This window comes from Populus alba, chromosome 9 (assembly GCF_005239225.2).
Source record: "Populus alba chromosome 9, ASM523922v2, whole genome shotgun sequence".
Classification (NCBI taxonomy): Eukaryota; Viridiplantae; Streptophyta; class Magnoliopsida; order Malpighiales; family Salicaceae; genus Populus; species Populus alba.
The window spans coordinates 10,894,150-10,909,536 of record NC_133292.1 but is presented as its reverse complement, the minus strand read 5'-3'; the positions used below and the strand labels follow the sequence as shown (position 1 = coordinate 10,909,536).

General features: G+C 36.2%; 1 protein-coding gene and 1 long non-coding RNA gene across 6 annotated transcripts; one reads left to right on the top strand and one right to left on the bottom strand.

Moving 5' to 3' along the window:
- The first annotated feature begins 4,250 nt into the window (after positions 1–4,250).
- Positions 4,251–5,758, top strand: LOC140955952 (uncharacterized). The gene is made up of 2 exons (XR_012170743.1): positions 4,251–5,281; positions 5,555–5,758. It is a non-coding gene; the product is annotated as an uncharacterized lncRNA (long non-coding RNA).
- A 655-nt stretch (positions 5,759–6,413) lies between these two features.
- LOC118058835 (uncharacterized) lies at positions 6,414–9,997 on the bottom strand. 5 transcript variants are annotated; one of them, XM_073411396.1, is made up of 6 exons: positions 9,805–9,997; positions 8,987–9,137; positions 8,063–8,443; positions 7,739–7,815; positions 7,502–7,708; positions 6,414–7,419 (listed from the first exon to the last, which is right to left on the bottom strand). In XM_073411396.1, the coding sequence occupies exons 2-6, from the start codon at positions 9,108–9,110 to the stop codon at positions 6,613–6,615; spliced, it is 1,596 nt and encodes a 531-aa protein (XP_073267497.1). In that variant the 5' UTR covers positions 9,111–9,137; positions 9,805–9,997; the 3' UTR covers positions 6,414–6,612. The 5 variants fall into 5 exon arrangements, with proteins under 5 accessions (XP_073267497.1, XP_034927481.1, XP_034927483.1 ...); XM_035071590.2 differs by having other exon boundaries at positions 7,502–7,815; XM_035071592.2 differs by having other exon boundaries at positions 7,502–7,815; positions 8,987–9,122.
- Between the last annotated feature and the right edge of the window lie 5,390 nt (positions 9,998–15,387).

The following is a 15,387-nucleotide window of genomic DNA, read 5'->3' as shown; positions in this document are numbered from 1 at the left end:
TCATTGTCAGTGGTAGTTTTGTGTTTTAATTAATATACCTCTTCTATTACGTTTTGTGCGCTCTGAAACTTTCCCTTCTCCGCCACATTTCTCGTTTATCTTTCTTGTACAAAATCTACTCTTGATAGGAAGTTTGATAGTAAATGGCTAACGGGTTGGTGCATAATTTAGTAGTCTCCAAAATGAGACTAATAGGAGGAGGAGAGATGCATATTTTTAGTGTCTTTCTCGAGCTTTCTAAACAATCAAGGAATATTTTGCCTATTAAATTATGTCAATTGTTTTTAATTGGTTGATTGCTTTATTTAATCTAATTAGTTGATCGATTCTTTTCCTTTTCTTATTTATAAAATTAGAAATCAAGTCTAATTTTCAACATCTTTATTTAGATTTGATTTTTTTATAACTTCTAACATATCTTTTATTTTAATAAAAATATCATTCTGAGTGGCTTTGTAAAGGTATTCATGACTTGGTCTTGTGTTTTTATGTACTTGACTTTAATTTTTTTTTTGTTTGTAATGCAATTTTTTAGGTAAATGAAATCTTGTATTAATGTGCTTACTATTGTGAAAAACTAGATTTTTAGCTGAGATAATGACTGGTGAGTTATTTGTATTAAATCTTTGTAGGCTTCTCTTCTTTACTATATGAAATGACAAACACAAGATATATTATCTATACATTCAACTTCACATGTTGATGAAAATAAGTGTGTCAAAATTAGTTGCCGACTCCATTATATAAATACTACATGTTATCTTTGTCTTGTATTCTCTCATCATGCATTAGTAATGAGGTAACTTTCTTTTCTTATTTTATCACTAAATTTGCATTTTTCTTAACCCTTTTGGTTGGATTCCATCAATTCTTAATATAATGATCTATCTTTTGACAATTATAAAATTAACTTTTATTTGTCAAACCTGAATTTTAGATTACCACTGTTAATGTAACCGGTTTGCTTCATGCGAACGACCAATTGACTTATTAAGGCTACCATAATCTCATCTTTCAAATATACATTTTCCTCTTATTTCTTTGTTTTGTCCATGTCCTTTACCACATTAGAAATATTTAGAACCATCTTGCTTTGAAAAAAGTAATTGTGTTTCCCATGAGACATTGGATTGAATGAACATCCATATTTTATGACTCCTCTATTGCGACCACCACATAATGGAACTTCTTTTATAGTGGGCACAAGATCTTCTCTATCATATGTGTCTCTTTCATCTTCTCCCCATATCTCTTCATTCGATTGTATATGGCTAATACTTTTGCAAAGTATTATGAAAATATTCTCTGATTCAAGTATATGTAACTTTTCAAAGTCACCACGTAGATTTTATAGACATACATTTCTCACATTATCACCTCTTTGATCTGATTCTTACAAAATTTATCATGCTTGCTTGGCGATGGTTGCGTTGATCACTATTTTAAAAGTGACATCATTCAAATATTGATGGATAATTGTTAGTGCTTGTTAATTCTTCAATTGTACCTTTTGCACGACCCTATTTTTGATTGAAGTCAACATTGCTCCATCTAAAGGCTTCTTAAAGCTTTTATGAGCCGTTTCCCATATATCTTAGGAACCTGATCAAGCTTTAATTATTTAATTACATCAAGTTTCATAATTGTCCTTTATCAACTTAAGATATCGAAGTGAGAAGTTTGGATTGACCATGTTAAATAATCAAACATAAGCTTTAATATCACTTGTTGGAAGAAAATAAATAGGTGTGGTAAAAGCTAATCTAAAAGAACAAAGCTTAAGAACAAGAAAAGAACGAGAGGAATATATATTTTTATTAAATATTTTTCTCTAAACTCTCTTAATTTTTTTTTTGTACCGCTTAATAATGTTGCATTACAAGTGTTTTTATAGGTGTAAAATCTAAACAATTAAGAAATTAAATTAACACAAAAAAATTCTAATATGAACATGAATTATATTATGCTGAATGAACATGTCCACCATCTCTTAATCAATTTATTTAATCTAACAGGTGGATCCTTTCTCTTGTCCTTCACAAAAACCAAAAAAATAAAGTTTAATTTTCATCATAAACTTGCTTGTGTCCTGGGCATGAGTTGGTACGGTGATCCAAATTGTACCGCACGATGAATGAAACCAGGAAGAGCCATAGATTCTTTATCTAGGTATGGGTCCCGGAGACGAGATGCCTCTCATTTTGCTCATTAACCTCTGGAAAGGTCTCCTTGAAAGACTGGCAAGTGACTTGCTCTTGGGCTAAGGTCCAACTAAAAGAGCCTAAAGGAGGAAATGAAAGGAACTGTCATGGTTTTCCTAGCATTTGCGATGTCATCTGATTAGAAGGTTGCATGTTAGGATACCACATGGTGGGCTAAGGGAGGAGAGGTCCTCTCTTTATCATCATAGAAATACAGTAACCCACCTGCACAGAAACCAAGAGGAGAAGGGGGTCGTTTCGTGCTCATGGGGTCCTTTTCTTTTTGCTTTTGGGAGAGGTTGAAGGAGAAGGAATCATGGGGTCGCGTCTTTTTACAAAGTTTTTACATCTATCCTCGCCACGTCCCGGTCCCTTGAGCCTGGTGTAAGGGAAGAAGAGTGCTTGGGCGGTCCTCAGGCGATCAGAATACCAGGCTGACACCCCGACCGACCAAATATGAGAGACCCCCAGGGTGCCTTGGAAGACTTCTCATGTAAACAACCTCTTATTTTGAAGATGGTGCTTAGTAAAGTAAACGAAAGCAATAATCAAGTAAAAGAAGAGAGGAGAGATGGGATACAAAGTTGGAAAAAGATGTGTTTCTTTTAATTCTTCATTGGAAAAAGAAAACTGAAAAGGGAAAAAAACTTTAAAACTACTTTCTGCTAACATACCCTACCCTAGTTATTTTATTATCATATAGTTTGTCTTCAATTAGGCTATAAGACTCCTTGTATAAGAGGTTAGGTGACATTGATGTTGGAATTAATTTTAAACTCTAAATTTAATGTTTTTTTTTTGTTTTTTTAAGTGTATATATAATATATTAATCATTTAGTTATTCTTTAAATCTTTAGAATCATCTCTACTCGGCACTTATTTATGATACACTGAAACGTTAATCACAATGCATTGATACTCATTTGGCGATGTACTGAAACCCATTGTTGTTGCCACCTCTCTTACCGTTTCCCCCCCTTGTGGAAAAAGAGAGGCCGCCGGCTGCCAGGTTTCTATTTGTTATCGGATATGGTAGCTGATCAAAACTCCATGTCGGATCAGGCTTTGGGATTGTCCTCTTTATCAGGGCCAGTGGTGAAATCAAATTCTAAATTAGAAAGCTCATCAAGCCATCAACCATGTCTGATCGATGGAATGCTGAGCAAGCTGGTCACGCAAGTAGGTGAAATAAGAGCGAGGATCGATACTTGCCGGAGTAAATCCTAGCTCTCGTCCAGTCTCGATCGTAGAAGTTCAGCGGGTCCGACAAAACCTCTGAGATAATCAGTGAGTTAACGTTGTTGATGGAGCACATTGTCCTTCGAGCATCTATCCATCTACCTTGATTGGTATGGATTTATCAATGGATACTCCTTGTAGCTTGAAATTATATTCATGATTGGCTTAATTTGAACTCCTGTTTGGCCTTGATATATATCACATGGGATGTCTTCCTTGAGATGAAACTGACAAAAGGTATTGTAACTTGAAAAGTTGATGAGAAAGTCATCTAATCTTCAACAAGAAGGAATGTCGTACGTTAGCCATCTCTTCACGTGGACACTAACTGTGGGTGTTGGTTGTTGGTCACATAGGCATATGCGTAAGCTTTATATTCGATATCATAGCTGATGTATCAAAATAAAATGAATTTAAAAACTTTTAAAAATAAATTAAAAAATTTCCTTTAAAATAAATTTAACAAAAACACCTTTTGACCTCGGTTTTGATTTCCCGAGCCCAAAGCATAACAAGGAGGGCCATGAAAAGTGAACACACACATCACTTAAGGATCTCTTAGTTCTCTAATTGATGTTTAGAGATTTTTTATCAATTCACCAGGAGTTAATCTGAGATTCTTTATTTTTAAGGTGATATCTAGAGGCCTCTTACAAATTCATTAAGGGTTAATTTGAGATTCTATTTTTCAAGTAATGATTAAAAAGCGAGATTGAAGTATCTTTTAGGTCTTCTTCATTAATGTATCAGTTGCTGGAAATTCTTTGTGTTTTCCCCTTGTTTAGTTTATAATAACAGCCTATAGATGCAGATGGAAAATGATCCAAACTTGTTCTAGCAACTCAATTACCGTGGTTTATTGTGATTCCCAGGATTGATGTGCTGCAGTATTTTGCTCACGTGTCCATTTTTTTTCAAAACTAAAAAATAAAAAAACAGAACGTTCCTTAATTCATTTGTGAATTGTATCACATCATAAGAATTAGCCATCGTTTTCTTTCTGATGCTACATGTGGTTTATATTCATGAATTGCCCACCATCTTCTTCTTTCTTCTGTTTAATACTCGCCACCATGCTCTAAGGTATTCTTATGCGTAGTTTCTTTGATTTTTTGTAGGAAGATCCCTTGTATTCTTATTATAACCGGCTACATTATGAATTGGCTCCAGTTTAGGTTCATTCTGAGGAATCTGCAATGGTATTCTCAGTAGCAGAATTTTAGAATTCAAGCAACATAATCTCTTCAATTTTTTATTTAGCCTTTTCTTCTTCTCTCTCTCTCTCTCTCTCTTTATGGAAATTGAGTTTTTATTTTGGGGACAATGGTGGGTGGGGAGGAAGAGATGAATGAGGTGCAGTGGTGGCATTTGGAGATGTTTTCAACCCCCGTTTTGATTATTCTATCTAAAAGTTCAATACGAGTATTACATGATGCCTTCTCTCTCGGTTTTTGTTTTTGTTTTTTTGTTCACTAGCATTTTGCTATGATACTGACACATCCATCTGCGGCAAGATTGCCATGTATTTGCAGAATAAACATGCAGCAACACGTTCACAGTATCCTGCTCATATTGATCAAGTATTCAGGGTCTCAAGAGAGGGTGAAAATGAACGTAACAATGCGTTTTCTATTTAGATAAGTCGTTGGTATCTGTAAGGCCAGTCAAATTTACAATTAAAACTTCTATGATCCATGTTCTGACTGCATTTATTTCTTTAGAACAATTGAATTCTCTCATAAAACTGTTGGATCGTGTACTTTTAGGTTGATCTTGGAGACATGGCTGAGCTATTATATGCAAAAAAATGATGTTGACAAGTTACCACCGGGGAAGCTAAGGTCTGGTCTGTTTTTGAAAGTTTTCTTCAGGCTCATCTGGTTGCTCCAGTGAGCCTGAATTTGAAGATCATGCTTTTTACTCTTCAAGATCCGCCAGCATGAATTTGAAGCTGCAGTTTGTACGATAGCATGTGAAGAGACATTGTCATTTATAATTTGTATCATTCTCGTCCTTTTACAGCAGAGTTCTATTGCAATCAACTAGAGCATGGTTGATGATTTTGTTTTCTTCCCAGATGCAAGGTTCTTACAGTCTCAATCTAATTATTGCAGCACGAAAGGAGTTGGTGGAACTGCTTCAAATCTTTCAGATGCCAAGACACTTGATGATGGTGCTGTTGTTCCCCTTGGGAAGCCCGAAGAGAAACAAGGCTCAGAGGTAGAACAAACAAATTATGACTCTATGATATTGTATCACCGGGCGCTATTTTCATAATTTATTGTTGAAATGTGATTTGAATCCTTTTTGCAGAGTGATTAGCGGTCCAAGTGAATTTAAAATTCGATCATTTGATTGCATTATTGCAGGATAAAAAATACAGAAACAACTTGAACTTAAAAAAATCAAAATGAATGAGAGAGAGACAAAATGAAATATAAAAATAAGAAGAGTCAACATGGTGGATGCTTTAATAATAAAATAATCATGTCAAATAAAATATTTATATTAACATGAAACAAAATCTAACATGATTAAAAATACAAGATAATGATTTTATAAATCCAATTTATTTATATATTAAGATCTAAAGCACCTGGGTTAATATCCCATAGCCACAAATTCTACTGACCACACCAAATACAATCCTGAAGTGGTACGTAGGTCAATCGGAAGTGGCAAGTCCTATCTGAAACTGTAGAGCTCCCAGAAACAAGGGCATCAATCATGTCTTGCCAGAACTTTCTGTAGCTGCTCATTCATTTACAAGACTGGCTAATAATACAAATCGTCAATTTTTTTCCTAATATACAAAATAATTTATAAATATTTTTAAAATGAGATCTTTCCATGTTCATTGCTTTGGAGCAGAGATCAGCTCCGCTGTTATTCCCTTTGAATAATTAATTGAATTCATTCATCGAAAAAGAGAGAGGCTAGCGGTTCCCAAAAATGCTAAATGAACTTGCATCGTCACTCAAACCAATAACATCTTTCCATACCATAGAACTAAACACTATAAACATAAGATTTTAGAACATACCAAAGTACAATCCTAGTATCACCTACATGTTTTTGTAATTTGTATCATACAATTAGATTATGTAAATATCGAACACTGTAAAATACATTAAGTATTAGGTGGTGGTGGTAGTTTTGCCCGGTAGTTGCACTACAGGATCTCATCTGCCAAGGGTTTTTCATGAAACTTTTCGACCCTCGATTGGATGGATGAAACAGTCTCACCTAACTTGGAAGATTCGAGCTCTAGATTACTCAGGTGAGTTCTTGTTTCAGTGATTTGTGCCTTGGCATCAGCAACTGCTTTCTCTTTGAGAGCTAGATCCTCCATCATGGATTCTAGTTCTTTCTTTTTTGACTCTATAAGATCATCGCAGTTGGATTTTGCTTCCTCCGCAGCTCGATGCTGATTACTGAGCTCCATGCCTTCAGCCAGATCATTTAGTATATCACGTAGCCAACTAACATCAATTTGTGCGGATTCAACGTCCTTCAGAACAGCCAACATTTCTCTAACTTTGGATTTTGTCAACTGCTTGAAAGGAGTGCACTGCAACTCCTGAACCACAAAGCACAGGCACTCCAGATAATAAGCTCGCATGGAAGCTGATTCCAATCGACTGCCTGCGGCTATATCTCCATGCTTTTCAAAGATTAACTGTAGAATAGAGGCAACATTTGCTCTCACGTGATATTTTCCTACCGACACACAGGAATCAGAAACAACAGATTGAACCTCTTCCCCGTCACTCCCTTCTGAGGCACGAGAAATGCCTGAAAAGCTGAAGTTCAAGTACTCGGTAATGGGACCATTAGTGACTCTTCCCTCATGGTTAGCAGCAGGAGATGGAGCAGCCTTTGGCGAACCATGGAGCTTTCCATTCTGTTGTGGTTCAACTGGTGTTGGAATTTTATAGCAGGCCAAACTAATCTTTGAAGGGCTTTTCGGAGGATCAGGCTGTTGGAGAAAGAAAAAGGTGAGGCAATGCAAAGCCGATATTGAACAATAAATTTAGTGAGGGAGAGGCATGAAAAACTACCGTGATTTTCCCAGACACATGCATTGGTCCAGGGGATTGAACTGGCACCTTGTCAAGAGCATGGTCTTCGGAGTAACTTTCATCAGAACGTGGTTGAGATGAGGAAAAAGATCGACTATTCTCTGGTTCCTCATCCTTTTTGGTAGGAAGAATCAATGGAGATGGTGGAGCACGGCGAACTGCTTTTACAGCAGGGGCATTGTTAACGGCTCCTTTTACAGCAGGGGCATTGTTAACTGCTCGAGGAGAGTTCTGCTGAGATTCAGATTCCTTCTTTTTTCTACCAAAGCTTAAAGCAGTATCAAGAAAGGAACCTGCAACAACAACGTGCTGTAATGAGGAACTGAGCATCAAAGAGGAATTGCAAATTGGAGAAAGATATTCTTGTAGGACTTCAATTTTTTAATGGAGTTAAAAAGCTTTCTTCCATCTCCAATGGCTTGAGCCCAAAGGTTGGCAGGTCCCAGACACCCCCCCCTCCCCCAAAAAAAAAAACAAAAAAAAAAACAAAAGTGAGAATCCAACTTGCAACAATGTGTTAGTATTTGAAAAGGGGGGAACCTGATTCTTTTTCAACCCCCTGAGGATTGGCCTCCGAAGTTCTGTTAGAACAAAATTCGTCACATTTATGGGAAGGGTTAGATGCTCTGGGGCATGGCTGTGCTCTTTCTGATTGTTTTTTAATCCCACGAGGATTGGCATCAGCTGTTCTGTTAGAACAAAATTCTTCACATTTATGGTAAGGATTAGATGCTTTTGGGCATGGCTTGGCTCCTCCTGTTTCTTTTTTAACCCCCCCTGGTTTAGGCTCAGCAGTTCTATTAGAACAAAATTCCTCACATTTATGGTAAGGATTAGAGGCTTTGGGGCAAGTTGGCTGTGCTCTTCTTTCTCCATCCATGTTTTTGCCAAGCCAACTCCCATTTACACCATTATGATAATCTAAAACACGAAAAATAAGTAAATAAAAATAAATTACAACTGTATTTGGAAATGTCCAGTGCTACCCTAAAGTCAAAAACTCCCTGGTCCAAAACCTGTATTTACTATTTAGAAGTGTGAAGTCCTACATAATTTCACACGTTGCAAGAAAACAGCCATGACTTACTGCTGGAAATTTAAAAATCTCAAGATTTACCTTTTCAAAGTCATCAGAGCCCTGATTAAAAAACTTCTCCTCCACGGAGTTGGATAGGTAGGTGAATTTAAATTAACAGAAAGCGGTCCGGTGCTTCTCAACTCACCATTTTCAAATGATAATTCTCTGATAGCTACAAATTCACCTCTATGAAGGTTGATAGGAAGATTCTGATAGTATTATCTTTACTTTCTTCATCAAATAGATCATGGCTTTTCACAAAATCATGGCTATGAATGGATTGATTTGCAACAGATGGTTATTAAATGGTAAAGTGAACATGTCAAAGTCATAAAACTCTCAACTTTAAGTAGAGTGGCAAAGATATCAGTAATAATAGTGATTACCTGACTTTTTCTTCTCCTTCCTTCCCTGACCTTTAGAAATCTTTTCAAGGCAAGCTACACCACATTCATGGTAAGGGTTGGCAGCATTAACACAATCTGGATGTACCCTTCCATTCTCAGCCATCTCTTTCTCCACCTTTAGCACCACAGACTAAGAATTTTTAATAACAATCAGTTAAATTGAAAACAAAACATTCTTACCCAGACCACCACAAAAGAAAAAGGAAACAACTTTTGTTTGTACAGGAACTTTAAGAACATTGAAAAACAAGATCTTTTACTTGGCATCTGAACATAGAATTCCAAACAATCCTTGTAGGAAGGAGAAAATATATATTTCCATGAGAAATTAACATCCCTTAGAACAACCCAAGATTCCATGCCACCAAATAAGCAAAAGAAAACAGCTGCGAGGAATACAAAACTTTAAGGTCATTGAGAAACAGGATCTTTTTCTTGGCATCCAACCAGAGAATTCCAGAGGGTAAAAGGACACCTGGTTAGAGTGATAGTCATAATTAAGAACAATCCTCTTAGAAAAGAAAAACTTATTTCCATGAGAAATTAGCATCCTTAAGAACAACCCAAGATTCCGTTCTTGCATGACTTATCAAAAAGACAGGTTCTTTACAACAATCCCCTCTACTTTCCTTACCTTCTCCAATCTTTCTCATCTTTTTCTCAGAAACCAAACACAAAACACCATCAAACAAGAAAAAAGAAACCAACCCAAGAACCAAGAACCTCAAACCATACAAATTGATGCTACCACTAAAAGAAAATGAACACAGAGATAGAGAGAAAGAGTGAAGCTTTACCAAAGAAACAGAGGCCTTTGCACCTTCAATAGTAATATTGTTAGCGGTCTTTGTAAGACCTATATTTCTCGTATTATTTTCCAGCTTTTAAATGTCAACTTATCTGACCCAAATGAGCGAACAGAATTTCCCCGTTTTTCTACAACTTTGACAAACACGCAAACTACAATCACACAATCCCATAAAGAAAATTGGGAGTTGAAATTTCGCATTTATAAAGACAGCATAAACACTTGTAGCCAACCAGCCCGCCCCCCCGCCCTCCCTCGACACAGACAACCGCTTTCCTAACTTTTTTATCTAGAGACGACGATTTATTGTAAACACAAGCATAACACACGTGCCCTTGTTAGAATCATCCTCAACTTCAACTTTTTATTTAACTTGGGATGCCTTTTTTCATGTCCGAAATACAGATTGTGTTTTGAGTTAATTATAAATTAGTCCCTCTAGTTTAGTAAAAAAAATCAATTAGTCCCTTGTTTCTTTTTTGCTTAATTGTAATGCAGTAGTGTCGAAAATTGAGTTTCCATTCTTAAATGGAAGGCAACGATACAGGAGATTGAGTTTCCTATTGCAATCCTTTTACTTTCAACTTGATCGGTTCTTTTCTTAAAATAAATGGGGAGAAAAAAAGGATACTTGGGTATTTTATGTTTCAATTATACTGGTAATTATTATTTTATAATTTCTTCTTTTCAGTTTATTTGGTTATTTCTTTCTAAGAGGAAAGTGAAAAGTAGGTGAGATGGGAAATCTCACAGGAAAAAGGGTATTTTTGAAGCAAAAAGTTACAAGATTGAGTTTACCTTAACACCTTATCAACAGAAAATTGATTAAATGGCTAAGTTATTAACAGGACAAGGAACTAGAAGGATTATTAAATTGTTTCTCGGACACTGAGGACTATTTTGTTCATTTAACTAAACTATAGGGACTAGTTTTGATTAACCCTTGCTTTTTCTTGCCCAGCTAATAATAATAAATTTTATTAGAAGCTTCTCGCCGGTCAAATCAATTCAATTTGTGGGCACTCTGGTTTTCGACCAATGGAAACTCATAAAATCAAGAGAAATATATTTTGTTTGTCATAAAGTTGAAAAATCATATATATATATATATATATATATATATATATATATATATATATATATATATATATATATAAAGTTGAAAGCCGAAACACATGGGAGCTTCTAGAGAAGATGACGTAAATTTGCTAAATTTCTTGATTTGACCTTGTAATTTAATATTCTTTACATAAAAATTGATATTGGACATAACTAACTTATACCATAATTGACTACGGAAAATATTTTTATTTTCATGCTTTTGAATCTTGTGCCGTCGTGTAAATGGTCGTGATCAAATCGCAGTGCCGTGGTTTGAATGCCACCGTTTATAATTGCTGACACTTTACAAAATACAAGTGCGCGCGCTAATTTTTATTTCTGTATATTTTAAAAAAAATATATTGGTATTTGAAGCAGTGATGCAATATTTTCCACGGGTTGAGCTTTAATAATGTATTTGTTTTGTGTTGGTTTTTTTTTTAAAGTACAATAATTTTTTTAAGTATAAATCATATTTTTTTAAGATAAAAATCCATGCTTTTTATATATATTCTATCAAAAAAAATATTAAAACTACCTCTCATCCTAACACAGTATTAGACTTTTCTCAAAACTGCTTGACGCCCCCTTTTTCTTCTTTTTTTCATGGCAACTTCGCTTTACGAGAAATTAATAACATATTAATAAATCTCCTTGCCATCGTTAATAAAGCTCCATGCCATCGTGTTAAGTGGGACGTTAGAGTCGGTCAAGATGCTGATAGCTCCTCAGAGCTATGACTTTTAGGCGATAATTCCAACTAATATCTTATAGGGCAAGCACATAAAAGTCGCGTTCATTCACAAGTGAGTGAATGGGTTGCATTTATTTATCGTTTTAGAGTAAATTTAAATAATTTTAAAATATAAAATATAGATAATCTTTTTTTTTTTGTTTTCATTATCTCCATTCCCAAATAATATCTTATAGGACACTCATGTAGTAGTGTTTGATTATTGTACCGGTTAAGATATAATAGATATAGATAGAAGAATAAAAAAGACAAAAACAATAATAAAAAAAAACTAATTTAGTTGGAAAAACATAAACATAAAAAAAAAAATTATATCTAAGATAGTTTTATAGTGAATTTTTATATTTTTAAAATAAAAAGAATATGCAAGAATATATCAGAAAGTTATTAGGGCCTAGTCAAAGTTGCCAGCAATTTTGGACATATTAGACAACTAGCATAGAAATTTACAAAAGAAGAAGAAGAAAGAATTAACACATGAGCAAAAAATCTTGACAAAATAATATACTTTAAAATATCACAGTTTAAAAATATGATATATAATTAATATCGTGTTTCTGAGAATTAACCGCAAAATCAATAATATCTATATTTCTTCGCAAACAACGTGTCGTATTAAATAAATAAACCATGAGTCATACAGATGAGAGACGATCGATGGATTGCTATTTGTTTTAGAATTAGGTGAATGATTGTGTCAAGACAAGAACAAAAGAAAAATACGAGCTTTCATCGCGTGTGTAAGATAAAAGAATAGGAGAAGAAGAAGAGAAGAGCTGTAGACGGGAAGGCTAGAGAGATACAGAAGAATGTATTTTCGTTGGATGATATTTTACTGTTACATGATGGTCTTATATAATACCATCTTAAATTCAAAATAAATCCTATAATCAAGAGTTCAATTAATGATAAGATATACACATATTTTCTAATGTTATCATGTTATCTTCAGATTCGATGAATATCTCTTGTGCAGGTATGAGCAGGTCAGGTCAGGTATGAGCAGGTATGAGCAGGTATGATCAGGGATAACAATCCCTAATCATGATCTCTTCAGTATCCAGACTTCTTGATAATTATCGTACTCCCTGATCATGTTTATCTTCAATATCAATATTATCTTTATTGTAGATATGCTTGGAGATCACGATTATCTTCAGTCGTAGTAATCTCTTTTGTTCAGGTATGATCAGGTATGAGCAGGTCAGGTCAGGGATATCAATCCCTGATCATGTTTATCTTCAGTATCAATATTATCTTCAGGAGATTGGATAATATCGTTAACACGCCCCCTCAATCTTGACGGGAGGTCACAAACGTGAAGATTGGAGCACAAAAAATTAAACCGTGCTGTAGAGAGTGGTTTGGTCAGAAGATCGGCTAGCTGATCACGAGTAGATAAAAACCTGACTATCAATTTCTGTTGAGAGACCAGATCTCTGACGAAGTGAAAATCAATTTCAATGTGCTTTGTGCGGGCATGGAACACCGGATTGGAGGATAGATAAGTAGCACCTATATTGTCACACCAAAGAGTGGGACTTGTGGATAGTGGCAGACCAAGTTCGGCAGCTAAATATTGTAACCATTGGAGTTCGGCTGCCGTGTCCGCGAGGGCTTTGTATTCCGCTTCAGTACTGCTACGAGCGACTGTGGCTTGCTGTTTGCTTCGCCATGAAATTAAAGTAGATCCAAGGAATATACAATATGCACCAACAGAGCGACGATCATCTATGTCCCCTGCCCAATCTGCATCAGAAAATGCCTGAAATGTGAATGAATTGGAGCAAGACAACAGTAAGCCGTATGATATTGTTTGCTTGAGATAACGCAGGATCCTCTTAACACACAACCAGTGGGATAGCTTGGGTTGATGCATGAATTTACTAACACGATGCACTGCGAAAGCAATGTCAGGCCGAGTGAAAGACAGATAATGCAAGCCACCAACAATGCTTCTGTATAGAGTGGGATCTTCAAACGTTGCTGTATCTGTTGCTGTCAAGCTGACAGAAGTGGACATTGGAGTTGAACACGGCTTGGCACCATCCATCTTGGACTTAGTGAGCAGATCAACAATGTACCTGCGTTGAGTTAAATAGAGACCTGTAGCATCACGTAAGGCTTCAACGCCTAAGAAAAAACTTAGAGAACCAAGATCAGTAATAGCAAATTCTGTGTGTAGGTGCTGTATAATATCCTGGACAGCAACATCATTAGAGCCGGTGATGATAATATCATCAACATAAATAAGAACATAGAGGATGCTGGTGGTGTCGTTTAGAACAAAGAGTGACAAATCAGCTTTGCTGGCAACAAATCCTAGTTGTAGCAGTACAGCAGCAAGCCGAGCAAACCATTGACGAGGCGCCTGTTTAAGTCCATATAAGGACCGCTTGAGTTTGCAGATATATTCAGGGAATTGAGGATGTTTGAAACCTGGTGGTTGATCCATGTAAACCTCTTCTGAAAGTGTGCCGTGAAGGAAGGCATTTTGGACATCCAGCTGACGAATTTTCCAGTGTTTACATACTGCAATTGACAGAACCAACCGGATTGTTGCAGGCTTCACTACCGGGCTGTAGGTTTCATTGAAGTCCACCCCGAATTGTTGATGAAACCCCTTAGCAACAAGGCGTGCCTTGTATCTTTCAATAGAACCATCAGCCTTCCTCTTTAGCTTGAAGATCCAGCGACAGCCGATGACATTTACCTTGCGAGATGGAGGAACCAGTTCCCAGGTGCGATTCCGGAGCAAGGCATCAAACTCAGTGTTCATGGCAGACCTCCAGTGAGAAGATTTTGAGGCTTCAGTGAACGAAGTTGGTTCTTTGTAGGGAGGAGAAGCAGTAGCTAGCAGTGCACGGGGCAGGGGATACAAGGTTTGTCCATCAAAGGATTTTTTTGGTTTGGAAATGTGGTTCTTTGATCTGGTTACCATCGGGTGATTGTTGGATGGAGGTGGTGTTATGTCTGTGGTTTGTGGCAGTGGCCTTGGTGAAGAGGATGGAGCTGTATCATCAGGTAATGGAGGTGATGGTTCCGGGTTGGAAGAGTATACCGGCAGAGCAGCATCCATGTTTGGCAATGATGGAGGAGAGTTTGTACCTGCAGGTGTTAGTGAAATAGAGGGAACAGTGTTTGGAAACGAAACAGTAACTGATGTAGTGAGTGGAGAAATAGTCGAATGATTTTCAGTAATTTGGTATGGGAATTTGTTTTCGTCGAAAACGACATGACGAGACACGTAAACTTTACCTGTTGCAAGGTCAAGACATTTATATTCATGATGGTCCGAACTATAACCAATAAAAATGCAATCTTTAGATCTGAAATCAATTTTGTGTTTGTTGTATGGTCGAAGATAAGGCCAGCATGCACAACCAAAAACTTTAAGAAAACGATAATCAGGAGTATGACGAAAAACAATTTCGTATGGAGATTTTTGATTGAGAATAGGAGTGGGAAGACGATTGATGATATATGTGGCTGTGAGAAAAGCATCTTCCCAAAATTGTTGTGGGAGTTTAGAGTGAGAAAGTAATGAGAGACCAACCTCAACAATTTGTTTATGACGACGTTCAACTGCACCCATTTGCTGATGAGTGTATGGGCATGCTTTGCGATGGTGAATGCCTATTTGAGTTAATAGTGTTGACATACGACGGTATTCACCACCCCAATCAGATTGAATATTTTTTATTGAACGATTAAACT

Bases quoted from the DNA above. Each gene is read 5' to 3' on its own strand.
- LOC118058835 (XM_035071590.2), bottom strand. From the start codon at position 9,110: ATGGCTGAGAATGGAAGGGTACATCCAGATTGTGTTAATGCTGCCAAC. The intron at 8,444-8,986 runs GTAATCACTATT...TTCGTGTTTTAG, and splicing joins GAAGGAGAAGAAAAAGTCAG to ATTATCATAATGGTGTAAAT. The intron at 7,420-7,501 runs GTAGTTTTTCAT...TTTCTCCAACAG, and splicing joins ATGTGTCTGGGAAAATCACG to CCTGATCCTCCGAAAAGCCC.